General features: G+C 43.9%; 1 protein-coding gene across 1 annotated transcript in view; it reads right to left on the minus strand.

The window, feature by feature from the left end:
• MYO10 (myosin X) overlaps nucleotides 1-16,791 on the minus strand; it is a 210,744-nt gene that overhangs the window by 151,251 nt on the left and 42,702 nt on the right. Inside the window, exon 2 of the mRNA XM_079984894.1 lies at nucleotides 8,103-8,201. Coding sequence (XP_079841020.1) covers nucleotides 8,103-8,201 — 99 coding nt within the window. The remainder of the gene's footprint in view (nucleotides 1-8,102; nucleotides 8,202-16,791) is intronic.

Below are 16,791 nucleotides of genomic sequence, written 5' to 3' on the forward strand. Positions count from 1 at the left end.
CTCTGGGTGCCAGGAACAGAACTATTGTATTCTCTGAGGAAAGGCAGGATAGAACATCTGCTTTGAATGTTCTTAGAAGGTTCTATGTTCCATTTCCAGGCAAGGCTGAAACCTCTAGGTCAGCCATTCTCAGCCTTGGGTTGATGGACTACAACTACCATCATCCTTAGCCAGCATGGTCTGTGGTCAGGGAAGATGGGAATGGCAGTTCAAGAACATCTGGGGACTCAAAATTGAAAGAGCCTTCTCTAGAAGCACAAATAGGTTGTATTTAAGGTAACCTCAGGCTACTGTCCTATGAACACGAAGAAAGGTAAAAGGGTAAAGGACCCCCGGACGGTTAAGTCCGGTCAAAAGCAACTTTGGGGTTGCGACGCTCATCTCGCTTTCAGGCCGAGGGAGCCGGCGTTTGTCCGCAGACAGCCTTCCGGGTTATGTGGCCAGCAGGACTAAACCGCTTCTGGCGCAACGGGACACTGTGACGGAAACCAGAGCGCACAGAAATGCCATTTACCTTCCCGCCGCAGCGGTACCTATTTATCTACTTGCACTGGTGTGCTTTTGAACTGCTAGGTTGGCAGGAGCTGGGACAGAGCAACGGGAGATGACTCGGTTGCGGGGATTTGAACCACTGACCTTCTGATTGGCAAACCCAAGAGGCTCAGTGGTTTAGACCACAGCGCCACCCACATCCCTATGCACACTAAACCCCACTGAACCCAGTAAGACTTATTGAAGGACTTCCCAGGTTTCCATGGAAGCGCTGCTTTACAAAACAGAACTATAATATCCACTATCAGAAGAATGATTTAAGACCGGAGACTAAAATTTCTCAAAGGACTTCATTTTTGAAGCAAACCACATTTATTACAAAATCCAGTATAATTCTGGCTGCTCATCCTGCATAGCCTGCCACTGCCATATTCCCCAGAGTGAGGATTCGGGGGTGTTTTTTCTTGTACAGTATTATGGGCCAAAACTTCATTCTGTCAGTTAAAAATGATAGCCACACTCTCCTGGTTTCATAATACAACAAACAGGTCTGCAAATAAGAATTTAAAAGTTTCTGTTTCTTTACTTAAACAAATACCGTGAGGTATATATCAGTAACCGAGATATAGACCAGTAATTTCATAAGGTATATATATCCGTAATGGCCCTCCGAGCGTGTGGCTGCCATTGTTTTTTTAAAATGTAAAGCCATAAACATTATTTCTTTCATGCAGGAAAATTGATTCACTAAGTAGGCTCCCAACAAAAATGACTACAGCAACTTCCTTTGTAGAGAGAAGGAGGAATTGGAGGTCCTTTTATAAATAATAGTAACAATATTATTTTTTTTTTATTTTACAAGTGTAGAATTATAACGAAACAAAATACACATCCATTGAGGCAATTGTGATGCCCCATGTTATTGTCAGTTCAACCCGTACTTTCACAAAATAAATTTGGCTGCTTTTTTTGCTAGATAATCCAGTTGCAGAATCAACACTTCCAAAATGCCATGCTAATCTCAATTTTATTCTCATGCCAACAATTGCCTTGCAAATTCTGAGAACCCCATTTCCAAAACAGTACAGTACTTAGTTTGATTAAACTTTTGTGTTTAGCAAGTAGTTTTCCTGTTGCAAACCTCCCTAGTAATGAAATCGAAGGCTGGACTGGCATGATTCACCCAACCGTCTGAACCCTGGTCTGCCTAACTGAGCCTTCCACTCCTGGTTCATTTTCACACATTTACCGTAAAAATTGACAATATTAAGATTAGAATTGGATGCTAACCCACCAGGTCCATTTCATCAAGCCTCCAGCAAAAGGCAGTTGTTAGTAGGAAACTAACCTTGGCGATAGGACTGAAGGCTGTTATGTATTCAGCTACGTTGCTGAAAGGCAGATAAGTTAATATCAAGACTGATATGGTTCTGTTCTCAGCAAAGAGAACATCTGTCCTCTTATCAGCTCAGCTGAAGCTTTCAACATCCCACTCCACAATATCCCCTTGCCAAGAACAAACAGCTGAAACGGACTCAGGAGCTTGCAACTGTAGAAAAGCTGAATTTGCAAAACAAAACAAAAAAGCCAGGGAAAGCTAAAGTGTGCTGCAATAAAATTTAGAAGACCAACGTAAGAGAGGGAGAGAGGGAGAGAAGCCAAAGTGTATTATTGTTGGGAATGAACTGAAGCTGGTCATGCATTTTGTTTCCACTTTCCTTCCAAACTGCCCCACAACCAAGAACAGCAAGCTTTCAATGCCGGTGATCATTCTGACTTCCCAAGGAACAAGGCAGATCTCAGAGATGCTACCTCCTGAAGGTTAAATGACAAAATAAAATTAAAAACCTAAAAATCAAAACCTTTCTTAAACAGCACCAAGCTGCTGAGGCTTATGTTCAGGAAACCTTTTGAAATAGTTGTTTGTTTTCATCCTTTGTGTTTGATGAGTCATGGACGACTCTGGGGTTGCGGCGCTCATCTCGCTTTATTGGCCGAGGGAGCTGGCGTACAGCTTCCGTGTCATGTGGCCAGCATGACTAAGCCGCTTCTGGCAAACCAGAGCAGCGCACGGAAACGCCGTTTACCTTCCCGCCGGAGCGGTACCTGTTTATCTACTTGCACTTTGACGTGCTTTTGAACTGCTAGGTTGGCAGGAGCTGGGACAGAGCAACGGGAGCTTAATCCATCGCGGGGATTCGAACCGCTGACCTTCTGATCGGCAAGTCCTAGGCTCTGTAGTTTAACCCACAGCGCCACATAGATGGCATTTAAAAGGTTTATGTGTACAACAGTGGGGCATGGCTGGCCTAGCCGGTATCATAACTATCTTGCAATTCTTGCCCAAATAACGATGAATTCTGCCTTTAACCTCTTCCCCCTGCATGCAGGTAAAAACAAACAGCATCTCTGCCAACGCTCAAATTCTCCTACATGGTGAGAATAACTGCAACTCGCCAGTCTCCCGTTCCCAGGGCACATTAATGGGCTTCTCAATGCAGTCATTTTATCATAAACACCTTTAAACTTTTCTCGGTGATCAGGCTTGAAGCCAACAGAGAGTACACAAAATATAATATGTCTAGCTAGTGCCAATTAATCGTGCAGCTGGAGCTCCAAACTTTCTAGAGCATATCACATGAGCCTGCCACCAGCAGACCCCGTACACAAGAACTCAGATTCAGGAGGCCTGCCACCCCCAAGTCACAGTTTTGGAATAGGGTGCTCCTTCAAAAGTCGCCAGGGTTAACGATAGGTGCCACGGGTAATAAAAGCATTCTGGGAAATGATATATAATGAGATGAAAAAAGTGTTTAAATTAACTTTTGTAAAAAACAACAACAACCACCCCCACCACCAGGGGCTTTTTTACTGGGAATTGTAGGTGCAGATATTCTAAGGGAGCAGAAAAGACTTTTTATATATGCGATGACAGCTGCCCAGATGCTATTAGCCCAGAGATGGAAAGAAGATAAAGTCCCTACCAGAGAAGAATGGCAAATCAAACTGTTGGAATATGCCGAAATGGCAAAGTTGACCAGAAAGCTCAGGAACCAAGAAGACCAGAACTTTAACAAAGAATGGGGGAAATTTATAATTTACCTTGCTGTAAGCAGATGAAAACATTAGCAGGGTTACAATAACACTTGTAATGTAGCAAGTAGTATGGAGACAATGGAGTTATATAAAACATAGCTTATTGGAAAGATGCAGTAGAAAAAGTTTAAAAATAGGACCCATGGAGGGGAGGGGAGAAGTCTAGAGATTCAAAAGAATCTGTAAATGTGGAAGTGTATGACTGTATTGTTATAATTTTATATTTGTAAAACCAAATAAAAATTATTATATAGAAAAAGATACATCATCGTACCATGTCAGAATTGTACAGGCATTTATCTCAGACAGTCGGAAAAGCTCGGAAAGCAGTAACAATAAAACTTAAGTATGTGTAACTGCTCATGTTCATTCCTGATTACCTTTGCCTCTCCTAGATTTCCATTCTGTTACTGGTATTTCTCCCTTCCTTCGTTCCTAGAATCCTACAACTGTGGAGTTGGAAGGGACCCCCCAAGGGTCATTTAATAATAATAATAATAATAATAATAATAATAATAATAATAATAATTTATTTTTATCCCCGCCCTCCCCAGCCAGAGCCGGGCTCAGGGCAGCTAACACCAGTAAAATTCCAATAAAAAATAAAATAAATAAATAAATAAATAAACCAATTTAAAACACAGGTTAAAATATAATTTAAAATGCAGCCTCATTTTAATAGTAGCCCATAGATCAAAACCATAAGGGGAGGGAAACATGAGGGTCAGACTGAGTCCAAACCACAGGCCAGATGGAACAGCTCTGTCTTGCAGGCCCTGCGGAAAGATGTCAAGTCCTGCAGGGCCCTAGTCTCTTGTGACAGAGCGTTCCACCAAGTCGGGGCCAGTACTGAAAAGGCCCTGGCCCTAGTTGAGACCAATCTAACCACCTTCCGACTTGGGACCTCCAAGGTGTTGTCATTTGTGGACCTTAAGGTCCTCCATGGGGTATACCAGGAGAGGCGGTCCCGTAGGTACGAGGGTCCTAGGTCCAACCCCCTGCACTGCAGGAATCTGCTGCCCAACGTGGGCTCCACGACCCTGAGATTAAGAGTCTCATGCTTTACCAACTGAGCTATCTTTCTCACTTCCCCTTCCCCCTGTTGGCTTCTATGTGCCACTATCAACATTTAACCAAAGAGGAATGGCAACTTAAGTTGACAGAATACGCACAACTCGCAGATTTAACATACAGAATAAGAGAACAAGAAGAACATACGTTTAGGGAAGATTGGAAAATGTTTATTGTATATTGGAAGGGGGATTGTGTGCACTTGAAAACGTTGGCAGTATTAAGATAAATTCAACAGTGTAAATAAGTTTGGGTGGATGTAATAATGGAATACTGAATGGTTTAGTTTATGTAAAATATGCAGAGATTTATGATATGCAAAATGAAACCATGAAAGGAGAAGAAGGGAAGTCATTGATATTTTAAGGATGTTTAAATGAGTATTTTAAATTGTAAAACAGAAAATTATTTACACACACACACACACACGCTTAACCTCCTTGTGGGCAAAGTCCCATATGCCTATTTTTGCAAAAACTACTTTTTATAAATGCACCAACGGGTGACATATCAATAACAACAAAAGGACCAGAAATACACATATTATTTTCCAAAGTTAAGTCATCACAGCTCGGGAGTAACAAATCCTGCATCTCTGGGGAGGGATGAAGTGCATGGCGATATTTCATTCTGCTTTCCACTGCCTTTTTTAACAGCAACTGCTATCGGATTTTGTGGTATTGTTTGATTTATTTTGTTTCTCATTTTTACTGCTGAGCACAAATTTAAGGTTTACTGTGTGCCACTCTGGGAAGCTTGAGCAAAGGGCAGATCGCAATGGCAAGTACCTCAAATAAATAAAATAAATCTCCCGACAAGAGCTAACGTTCCTCAGGGCGCCCCGGGCGCCTTTCAGAAGCAACCTGAGAAGCAAGCCTGAATTTACTCTGTCTAGAAATGAACTCTGCAACACGGAATAGGTTTTGCATCCATTTCTTTGTTAAAGGTGCAGGATGAAATTAATGCGACAGGGTTATGTGCATTCCTCTTTGTGTGAGTGTGTCCCATGCTTCTCCCCCTCTGAATTCTGTTGCTAAACAAAAAACCTTGAATTGTTTGCAAAAGTATAAGGTATTTTGCATGCTTTATAGAGCCTTTTAAAGTAACTTTCAATTAATATACAGTGGACGCTCGGGTTGCGAACATGATCCGTGCAGGCTGCACGTTCGCAACCCGCGTCTGTGCACGTGCGGGTTGCAATTCGGCGCTTCTCACCACGAGAGCCAGTGTGGTGTAGTGGTTAAGAGCAGTGGACTCGTAATCTGTGGAACCGGGTTCGCGTCTCCGCTCCTCCACATGCAGCTGCTGGGTGACCTTGGACTAGTCACACTTCTCTGAAGTCTCACTCACCTCACAGAGTGTTTGTTGTGGGGGAGGAAGGGAAAGGAGAATGTTACCCGCTTTGAGACTCCTTAGGGTAGTGATAAAGTGGGATATCAAATCCAAACTCTTCTTCTTGTTGTTCTTCTGCGCATAGCGCGATTTAGTGCTTCTGCGCATGCGCGGCCGCCAAAACCCGGAAGTAACCCGTTCCGGTACTTCCGGGTTTCGGTGGTCCACAACCTGAAAAAAACGCAAACTGAAGCGGCTGTAACCCGAGGTATGACTGTATATATATTTTCACGGAAGTGAGCAATGGAGGGACAGTGCAAAGAAATTGGAGTCGGTGAGTTCTGTAAAACAAGACTGTGCAAGCTGTAACCCTTCCAGCAAACCGCCCAATAGGTATGCATTATGGCCTTACAGATTCTGCCAGGCAGGCAGCAAAGACAAGTGGGTTATTGAGCCACAGCTGGGCTCCCACAGTTTAAGAAGACTTTTTCAGAATCAGTTAGAAGTAGATTTGTCTTTCATAGAATCATAGAGTTGGAAGAGACCACAAGGGCCATCGAGTCCAACCCCCTGCCAAGCAGGAAACACCATCAGAGCACTCCTGACATATGGTTGTCAAGCCTCTGCTTAAAGACCTCCAAAGAAGGAGACTCCACCACACTCCTTGGCAGCAAATTCCACTGTCGAAGAGCTCTTACTGTCAGGAAGTTCTTCCTAATGTTTAGGTGGAATCTTCTTTCTTGTAGTTTGGAGCCATTGCTCCATGTCCACTTCTCTGGAGCAGCAGAAAACAACCTTTCTCCCTCCTCTATGTGACATCCTTTTATATATTTGAACATGGCTATTTCACCCCCAAAGAGATGTACTTTCAGAGGCTATGTGTAGGAACCGTATTGCGGGATGTGATCCATGAGAAGCAGTGAAGTACAACATTCCTTGTAACGCTAGAGAAGACATGCGAGGGAATGTTTGGTCCAGCCAGTCAAAACTTCCTGTTCCTCCTGGCTGGAGCATCCTTCCTTTTGCATGCGATAGAAGGTGGGCGTGACCTTACCTGCCCAGGTAACAAAAGGACGAGTCACGTAGCACCCTTCCTTCTTTTTGACTTCCTTCTTCATTTGACCAGCTTTTAGCTAGGACTGCACTGCTAGCTCTCAGCTAGCAGAAATACTGGAATTGTTCCTCCATACGGGGTAGACCCACATGTACATATTTGTAACTAAGTCTGCCTTCAGGAATCCAACTGTGAACTGATGTGAGTAAACTTCTTTTATTGACTTTGAATACGATTGTCGTGTTTTTATTCTTTTAAGAGGGATTCAAGGGAACTTACCAGGAACGTACAATTCAATCTGAGACAGATTAAATTGTATAATAGTGAGAGGCTCACACGAGCCTGCAACCAGCTATCTGCTGTGCGTGTAAAAAGGGGAATGTAACTCTGCTACATAAAGGAACTTGCTAGTGCAAGTTAGGAAGGATATTAATAAATAACATATCCTCTCTTGCTACTCTGAACATTCCCAAACGTACGCCTTCCGACGTGCCTGCCCCTGGTGTTCAGACCAGCAGAAGATTATCCTAAAGCAGTGATCCATACAGAGATGGATGGGCGGATGTAGCAGCCTTCCTTAAATGCAGGTCAGAAGGAAGTATTGCACACACCCCATGAAGGTTGAGAGGACAGAAGCAAAAAGCAGAGCAGTAACTCATGCAGAGGCATAGCAGGTAGGCTCCTCTGAAATTCTCTGTGGTTCACAGAAGTCTTCCTTTCTCGCAATGCCCTAGCAGGGTTTATTATTCTCCACAGCACACAAGTATGGGGATTTTTGCCCCAAATTGACCTCCTGGCTAAATACCTTTACAGCAAAACACACCTTTGTCATGATGGGGAGCTAAATCATTACCGGTGGTGGTAAAATAAATTGGGGGGGGGGGGGGAGGAAAAATGCACCAAGTCTAGAGACAAAAGATTGGTTGAAAATTGTCTGTGAGAACACTTCAGCATTTAGAGGGGGGGAGTTGCTAGCACCCTGAGTTTTCCTATATATATATATATATATATATATATATATATATAATTAAAAAGTCTTTAGAATAGATATATTTACCTGGCCATAATCCGTCCTGAACACAACAATCCCCTCCGCACAGGAAATTACAGTACTTGGATAATGCTGGCCATTTTCTCGCAACCAAACCCGTGCTCCCTAGAATGAGAAACACAAAAACACAGAAATGAGCAGTTTGTACACCCAGATGTAAAGCAAAAACCATGACTTTTCTTCTTCTATTTCCCGCAAGCAGCCCACGCGGGCAGAGTCAGGTCCAGCCGTGCAACTCGCGAGAAAGATGGAGATCACCCCACCCCCCCCAGTGAACAGATGGCTGTTTTCACTCAAGTTACAATCCGAAAAGGATCTGAAAAAGGGTATCGGCAGCCGTGAGAACAGCTGAATCCAATTCACCGAGTCACATATGCAAAATTGCAAGTGACGTTCAAATTTATGGCACAACGCATGGGCTCTCTCCAAACTCTTAAAATCTGGCAAGCCTTCACAAAAACAAGTCTCCTGCTTCACTGAGGTGCATCAAGAAAGAAAACTTTAATTTTTTCATGGCTTGAGAACAAACATTCCAGCATCCTCCTCACCGCGCCCCCCTAAGAAAATGTAAAGGAAAATTTTTGAGCAGGTGGGTGGGAGAGGAGCAAGACAAGCTTTCATTTGTACGCAATGGGAGGTAGTTTCAGATCATCTCTTCTTACTCAAAGGACTTGGATTGAAATTATATAAATATATACTGTACAAGTACAGGGCTGGCCATAGGCAGAATGTTTTTAATACGCTGCATGACGGTGCATGCACTGAACTTCGCAGAATCCAAAAACTGATATATATGTGAAAAAGCTTTTAAGGATGAGAACAAGCTTTCAGCTCTCGTGTTTGCAGCAGGAATCTTGAAAACGTGCTCAAGGATTGCACCATTAAAGTTCCCTTTCCCTTCTCCCTTTTTCTTCATCCAACTGGTAGCGACACGTCAGAAACTCAAGCAGCAATTTATAACCAGTTCTTTTAAACGTTTCTTATCTTAACAGTAATAGAAACAGTAATTGAAAGGCGGACGTCATTTCTCTTTTAGTATACATTTAAAGATATGAGTGCCCTTCGGCTTAGTGCACACTTTGTGCCTGTTGTGGCCTGCATACAATGGGGACAATGTTGGGTTATATACTTTGTTATGTCTCTGCACGGAGAGCAAAATCAACAAGCCTGCTGGAAAGTTTGCAATTTGCTAACTTCAAACAGCCACGAGCACCTTCCACGTAGTTCGTATGGAGCTGATGTATAATCTCTTGAATGCAGCTGGGGTAGCTCAGTCATCAGAGCACGAGACTCTTATAATAATAATAATAATAATATTTATTATTTATACCCCGCCCATCTGGCTGGGTCTCCCCAGCCACTCTGGGCGGCTTCCAACCGAATATTAAAAACAATACAGCGTCAGACATTAAAAACTTCCCTAAACAGGGACCACCTTCAGTTGTCTTTTAAACGTAAAATAGTTGCTTATTGCCTTGACATCTGATGGGAGGGCGTTCCACAGGGTGGGGGCCACTACCGAGAAGGCCCTCTGCCTGGTTCCCTGTAACCTCACTTCTCGCAGTGAGGGAACTGCCAGAAGGCCCTCGCAGCTGGACCTCAGTGTCCGGGCTGAACGATGGGGGTGGAGATGCTCTTTCAGGTATACAGTGGTACCTCGGGTTAAGTACTTAATTCGTTCCGGAGGTCCGTTCTTAACCTGAAACTGTTCTTAACCTGAAGCACCACTTTAGCTAATGGGGCCTCCTGCTGCCACTGCACCGCCGCTGAACAATTTCTGTTCTCATCCTGAAGCAAAGTTCTTAACCTGAGGTACTATTTCTGGGTTAGCAGAGTCTGTAACCTGAAGTGTCTGTAATCTGAAGCGTATGTTACCCAAGGTACCACTGTACAGGACCAAGGCCGTTTAGGGCTTTAAAGGTCAACACCAGCACTTTGAATTGTGCTCGGAAACGTACTGGGAGGCAATGAAGATCTTTCAGGACTGGTGTTATACGGTCTTGGTGGCCACTCCCAGTCACCAGGCTAGCTACAGCATTCTGGATTAACTGCAGTTTCCGAGTCACCTTCAAAGGTAGCCCCACGTAGAGGGCATTGCAGGAGTCCAAGCAGGAGATAACTAGAGCACGCACCACTCTGGCAAGACAGTCTTCATATCAGAGTCATGGGTTTGAGTCCCCAGTGGGCCAAAAGATTCCTGCATTGAAGGGGGTTGGGCTGGATGACCCTCATGGTCTCTATGATTCTATGCCAAAGGTTTTCAACCCTTTTGGGTCCACGGTTCCCTTGACCAGCTACCTTCTTTCTGCGGCACCCCTGTGGGGCTCAGGAGCCCAGTTATGTCACCCCTTGCCTGCAGAGCTGGAAGCCTCTTTTTCAAACACTCTCCCTTGTGGAGTGGTACCTCAGCCTCTTCCCCTTCTCCTTGGGAATCCTTCCGGCAGCTGCAGCAGCCCCTGCCCCAAAGAGAGATGCCTCCATTCACTGCCCCACAGGGGCCTGGGAAGAAGATTCACCCAGCCTTAGTCGCCCAACAGAGACTGGCCTCCAGGCAGCCACCCCAGTCTCTGAGCCGCCTCGACTCCTGGCAACCAGCACCCACTGGCCAGCCCCAGAGGAACCATTCGCCTGCGGAGCTTGTAGCCACGGCTGCTGCAACAAACAGCCATGCAAGCCTTTGGGAGGCAGAGATGCCAGAGGGCATCAGAGGAAGGAGGGAAGGAAAGAGGGACAGAGGCCAGTGTTGCCTGTGGCAGCCCTGACCATCATTCAAGGCAGGTGCCACGGCACACTGGCTGAAAACCACTGTTCTATGCAATTTCTCAAAACCAGTGGACTTCTGAAATTCTCAGAGCCTGCCAGTTTCATAAATGATTTTATAGATCCCTAGACAAGACACAAGAAAAGGGCAGAGAAGGTTATTTAATGGCAACTTAAGCTGATGGAATATGCGTAGCTTGCAAACCTAACATATAGAATAAGAGAACAAGAACATACGTTTAGAGAAGATTGGGAAATGTTTATTGACTATATGGGGGGAAATTGTGTACACTTGAAAAGGTTGGCAACATTAAGATAAATTCAACAGTGTAAATAAGTTTTGATGGATATAATAATGGAATTCTGAATGGTTCAGTTTATGTAAAATATGTAAGGATTTATGGCATGTGACATGAACTATGAAAAGAGAAGGGAAGTCATCGATATTTTAAGGATGTTTAAATGAGTATTCAAAATTTAACAGGAAATTTAATACACACACACAAGATAAGGGCAGTGTCATTTGAACTAGCCAGATGTTTAACTGAGAATCGATCAGCCAGTCCATCCTTTGAAAAATAAGACTTTAGAGCCAAAGGTTGCTCAAAAATGGCAACTAGTCCTTCCATTTTGGCCACTGTAATCTTGGTTTAAGGAGCCATTTGGCGCCTAGCTTATGTATCTGAATTTCTAACATGAAGGGGAAGACAGAACGAGGGAGATCTCCCTCATCTTCCTGCAGTTTTTCAACGGGTCCCCATGCATATTTATCACGACCATTACAAATAGGAAGAACTCAGCTACCACACTGACATAAGTGGACCAAACAACCATCGACAAGCACCCATGTTGCCAAGACATTTCCCTTCGCCTGAAAGAGCCGGCCACTTGTGCAGGCACACACTTGCCCGGAGACTGGCTTATTGTTTCCGTCCACTCAAGTCTCTCCCTCCGAGTTCAAGCAGCCTTGGCTGCTGACAGAGCAATAAGGACAACAGCAGTAGCTGGAGAGATAAAAGCTGACGGACACTTACAGCTGCCTGTCAAAGCCTGGCTGATTCGGTTATCGGCAGACAGCTGCTGCCTGGGAGACACAGCTGCTTCCCTTCTCTTTGCCAACTGGCTCTTTAAAAAATAATAATAAAAGAATAATAATCATACAAGTTGCCGGAAGTGGAGCTGGGCACCTGGGCTGCAGCTGGCTCTTGCAGCGAGGTGTATATGGGAGAGCACACAAACACCATTTCCCACCCTTTTGTGATCACTGGGCTCGGTCTGAATTGCCGTCCTTTCACTCGTCGCCCAAAAGACATTTCTCCATTTAAGGATTCCCGACAAGAAGCTACAGTAAGAACTGGATATGGAACAACTGATTGGTTCAAAATTGGGAAAGGAGTATAACAAGGCTGTATATTGTCTCCCTGCTTATTTAACTTATATGCAGAATTCATCATGCGAAAAGCTGGGCTGGATGAATCCCAAGCCGAAATTAAGATTGCCGGAAGAAATATCAACAACCTCAGATATGCAGATGACACAAGCTTGATGGCAGAAAGTGAGGAGGAATTAAAGAACCTTTTATTGAGGGTGAAAGAGGAGAGTGCAAAATATGGTCTGAAGCTCAACATCAAAAAAACGAAGATCATGGCCACTGGTCCCATCACCTCCTGGCAAATAGAAGAGGAAGAAATGGAGGCAGTGAGAGATTTTACTTTCTTGGGCTCCATGATCACTACAGATGGTGACAGCAGCCACAAAATTAAAAGACGCCTGCTTCTTGGGAGAAAAGCAATGACAAACCTAGACAGCATCTTAAAAAGTAGAGACATCACCTTGCCAACAAAGGTCCGTATAGTAAACGCTATGGTTTTCCCAGTAGTGATGTATAGAAGTGAAAGCTGGACCATAAAGAAGGCTGATTGCTGAAGAATTGATGCTTTTGAATTATGATGCTGGAGGAGACTCTTGAGAGTCCCCTGGACTGCAAGAAGATCAAACCTATCCATTCTGAAAGAAATCAGCCCTGAGTGCTCACTGGAAGGACAGATCATGAAGCTGAGACTCCAATACTTTGGCCACCTCATGAGAAGAGAAGACTCCCTGGAAAAGACCCTGATGTTGGGAAAGATGGAGGGCACAAGGAGAAGAGGATGACAGAGGATGAGATGGTTGGATTGTGTTCTCGAAGCTACAAACATGAGTTTGACCAAACTGCGGAAGGCAGTGGAAGACAGAAGTGCCTGGTGTGCTCTGGTCCATGGGGTCACGAAGAGTCAGACACGACTAAATGACTAAACAACAACAACAAAGAGGTTGGTGGCAGTCGGCGTCACCTCTCTCCCAGGGTATTGATCAATTTCCTTTAAAACCCCCACTAACCAACACTGGATAGAGAACCCCTTTTAAAAAGGCACAACTATTAGAGATGTGCACCCTCCCTAACAACTTTGCTTTGTGAGGGACAGCATCCTCAGGCATGCACCTCCAGACAATAGCGATGTCAGGAGCCATCCTGGGACCCAGGCATCTTCACTCGGTCCCAAGAGGCTAATAGCCAGGTGCAAAATGCGTCTGGCGAATTTTGAACGCCGCTGCCGGAAATAGGTTAAAGATGGCCTCTCCTTTTAAATTAGAAATTTACTGAATTGAAAGTTCTTATGGGATAACAGCAGCCATAATCTTAGTAGCAAGAAATTGGAAAAAAATACAGCAATAACTAACACGGCGGATTGGTAAATCCTAATGGTAGAATACCTGCAGCTAGCAAAGACGACAGGAAGGATAAGAGGCCAAACAAAACGAATAGTCTATAAGGGTTGGAGATTTTTTAAAAGAATACTTTAAAAATTACAGCATAAAATGAAACTTCTGGGCAGAATTAGACTGAGCCTTGCTTTGTATAAATATAAGTTTGTAGGGAAGTTAAGAGAAACTATATAAGAAATATGTAACTGTGCGGTATCAGCTAATCAACAGATAAAGTACAGCGAGACTAACTGGAAGTCATTTCTAATTTCTTGTTTTATAAGTTTTACAATCGTTCACATCATTGGGAGTACAAATGATGTTAGTTATAAGAATTGTGTTGTTTCATATATTGCTATTGTCTGTTTGTCAATTTATAGTTTGTTTATTTGATTGTATGTTTGTTGGTTGGTTGGTTGGTTGGTTTGCTTTCCTGGCATAAATGTATCTATTTTAAAACAATAAAGATATATTTTTTAAAAAAATGAATTGAAAGTTCTTGCACTTTGTGCAGTATATCCAAAAGCCACCTATACTGAGCTTTTGATAATATGGAAATATATTTAAAAGCAGGTGATAACTTAATTTACACATTTTCAATCTGCTGACAGCCCTACTTTTTAATCCCAGATTTGTTTCTATGACAGCACTGAGTATGTGTTTCTAAATAAGTGAGGGGGCTTAAAAACAAACCCATCCAGCAACCCGTCCAGGATTTCTGTGCAGCGAGCTGGCTATACAGTGGTACCTGAGGTTAAGTACTTAATTCGTTCCGGAGGTCCATTCTTAACCTGAAACTGTTCTTAACCTGAAGTACCACTTTAGCTAATGGGGCCTCCTGCTGCTGCCCCGCCGCCAGAGTACAGTTTCTGTTCTCATCCTGAAGCAAAGTTCTTAACCCGAGGTACTATTTCTGGGTTAGCAGAGTCTGTAACCTGAAGTGTATGTAACCCGAGGTACCACTATATTGTGATGTTTAAAACTGGGTATCGCCCAGCCCTCAGAGTGGTGGTGGATTATTTGCACCTTGGGATCTTTGACATTTCATAAGTTTACTAAAGAGAACAGCCTCTTCCTGCACATGAAGCTGTCTCCCTTCCTCTGCCCCCCTGCTAGCATCAATGAAATCTCATAGATTTCTGTTACAGTGCCTTCATCTGCTTCTCCTTAGGTATGTTTCACCCCTTCCTTTCCATGGCAAGCCTGAGATTGAAAGGCTTCTGTATGCTTTAAACCAGGGGTCAGCAAACTTTTTCAGCAAGGGGCCGGTCCACTGTCCCACAGACCTTGTGGAGGGGGCCGGACTATACTGGGGGGGGGGGAATGAACAAATTCCTATGCCCCACAAATAACCCAGAGATGCATTTTAAATACAGTGGTACCTCTGGTTACGAACTTAATTAGTCCCAGAGGTCCATTCTTAACCTGACACCGTTCTTGACCTGAGGTACCACTTTTAGCTAATGGGGCCTCCTGCTGCCGCCGTGCAGCTGCTGCGCGATTTCTGTCCTCATCCTGAGGTAAAGTTCTTAACCCAAGGTACTACTTCCGGGATAGCGGAGTCTGTAACCTGAAGTGTTTGTAACCCAAGGTACCACTGTAAAAGGACACATTCTACTCATGTAAAAACACGCTGATTCCTGGACCGTCCGCGGGCCGGGTTTAGAAGGTGATTGGGCCGGATCCGGCCCCCAGGCCTTAGTTTGCCTACCCATGCTTTAAGCATCTTCCTCAGTTGTACACATACAAAGGGGCTCTTAAACAATGGTGTCCGGAACAGAACTCTTAAGACAAAGATGCCAGAATAAGAAAGAATACAAGAGCAGGGATTAAGGGCTCTGGGGCAAAATGGCTCAGCTATACAATGAAGACAGACTTTCGGCACATGGCAATACCCTCACTGAGAGAGAAAAAAGATTTTCCACTCTAATCGGAAAGAGTGAAGGGAGGAGAAAGAAGGGAGGGCGAAACGCTGCCCAAACAATCTCTCTTCGCAACTGAAAGCTGCTCTGTGGTAGTGAAAAATGAAGAAATACATCATAAAATAAAAGTGCATGCTAAAATAAGTACCTGGATAAGCTTGCCTAAACAAAAATGGTTTTAGCAGGTGCTGAAAACTATGCAGTGAAGGCACCTGCCTAATATAAAAAAGCAGGGAGCAGCTTTCTCTCGAATGAAGTGCAGAGTGTTTGAGGACCGGGATATTCACAGGGAAACCAAAAAGCTTGTTTACAAAGCTATTGTGCTACCAACCTTACTGTATGCTTGTGAAACATGGACCACTTATAAACGCCATCTCCAACTCCTCGAAAGATTCCATCAACAGTGTCTCCAAAAAAATTGTACACATCACTTGGGAAGACAGGCAAACTAATGCCAGTGTACTGGAAGAAGCAAAGATCACCAGTGTCGAAGCAATGATTCTTCAACATCAGCTTCGCTGGGCTGGTCATGTTGTGCGGATGCCTGATGATCGTCTTCCAAAGCAACTACTCTATTCCAAACTTTAAAATGGAAAGCGTAATGTTGGTGGTCAGCAAAAGAGGTTTAAAGACTCTCTCAAGGCAAATCTAAAAAAAAAAAGTAGTATGAACACCGACAACTGAGAAACACTGGCCTGCGAGCGCTCCAATTGGAGAACAGCCTTTACCAAAGGTGTCATGGGCTTTGAAGACACTCAAACTCAGGATGAAAGGAGAAATGTGCCAAGAGGAAGGCACGCTTGGCAAAACCTCACCATGATCAACTCCCATCCAGAAACCTTTGTCCCCACTGTGGAAGGACGTGTGAATCCAGAATTGGCCTCCACAGTCACTTATGGACTCACTGCTAAGGCCATGTTCATGGAAGACAATCTTACTCAGCTACGAGTGATTGCTACTCATGAAACTAAATAGTGCCTAAATGTTCTGAGAGAAGTGTTCCAAAAGAATAACTCCTATAATATGATAATCTGCATGACAATTCCTTTGGGCTAAAGGAGAATTTCGCCGAGAACCAAAACGCTAGCAAACCACAGGGCTGATGCAGAACGGATGTTAGCATTTTTCTTGTTGATAGCTAACGAAAACACACATACCATCCCTTGCTTTATTCTTAAGCAATCCACAATTACTGTTTTCAGTATTTCACAATTTGTTTGTGTTTCTGGAAGATAAAGATGCACTTGTCAGCTGCGTGAGGGCTGCCA

Source organism: Podarcis cretensis, assembly GCF_951804945.1.
Source record: "Podarcis cretensis genome assembly, chromosome: 7".
Lineage (NCBI taxonomy): Eukaryota > Metazoa > Chordata > Lepidosauria > Squamata > Lacertidae > Podarcis > Podarcis cretensis.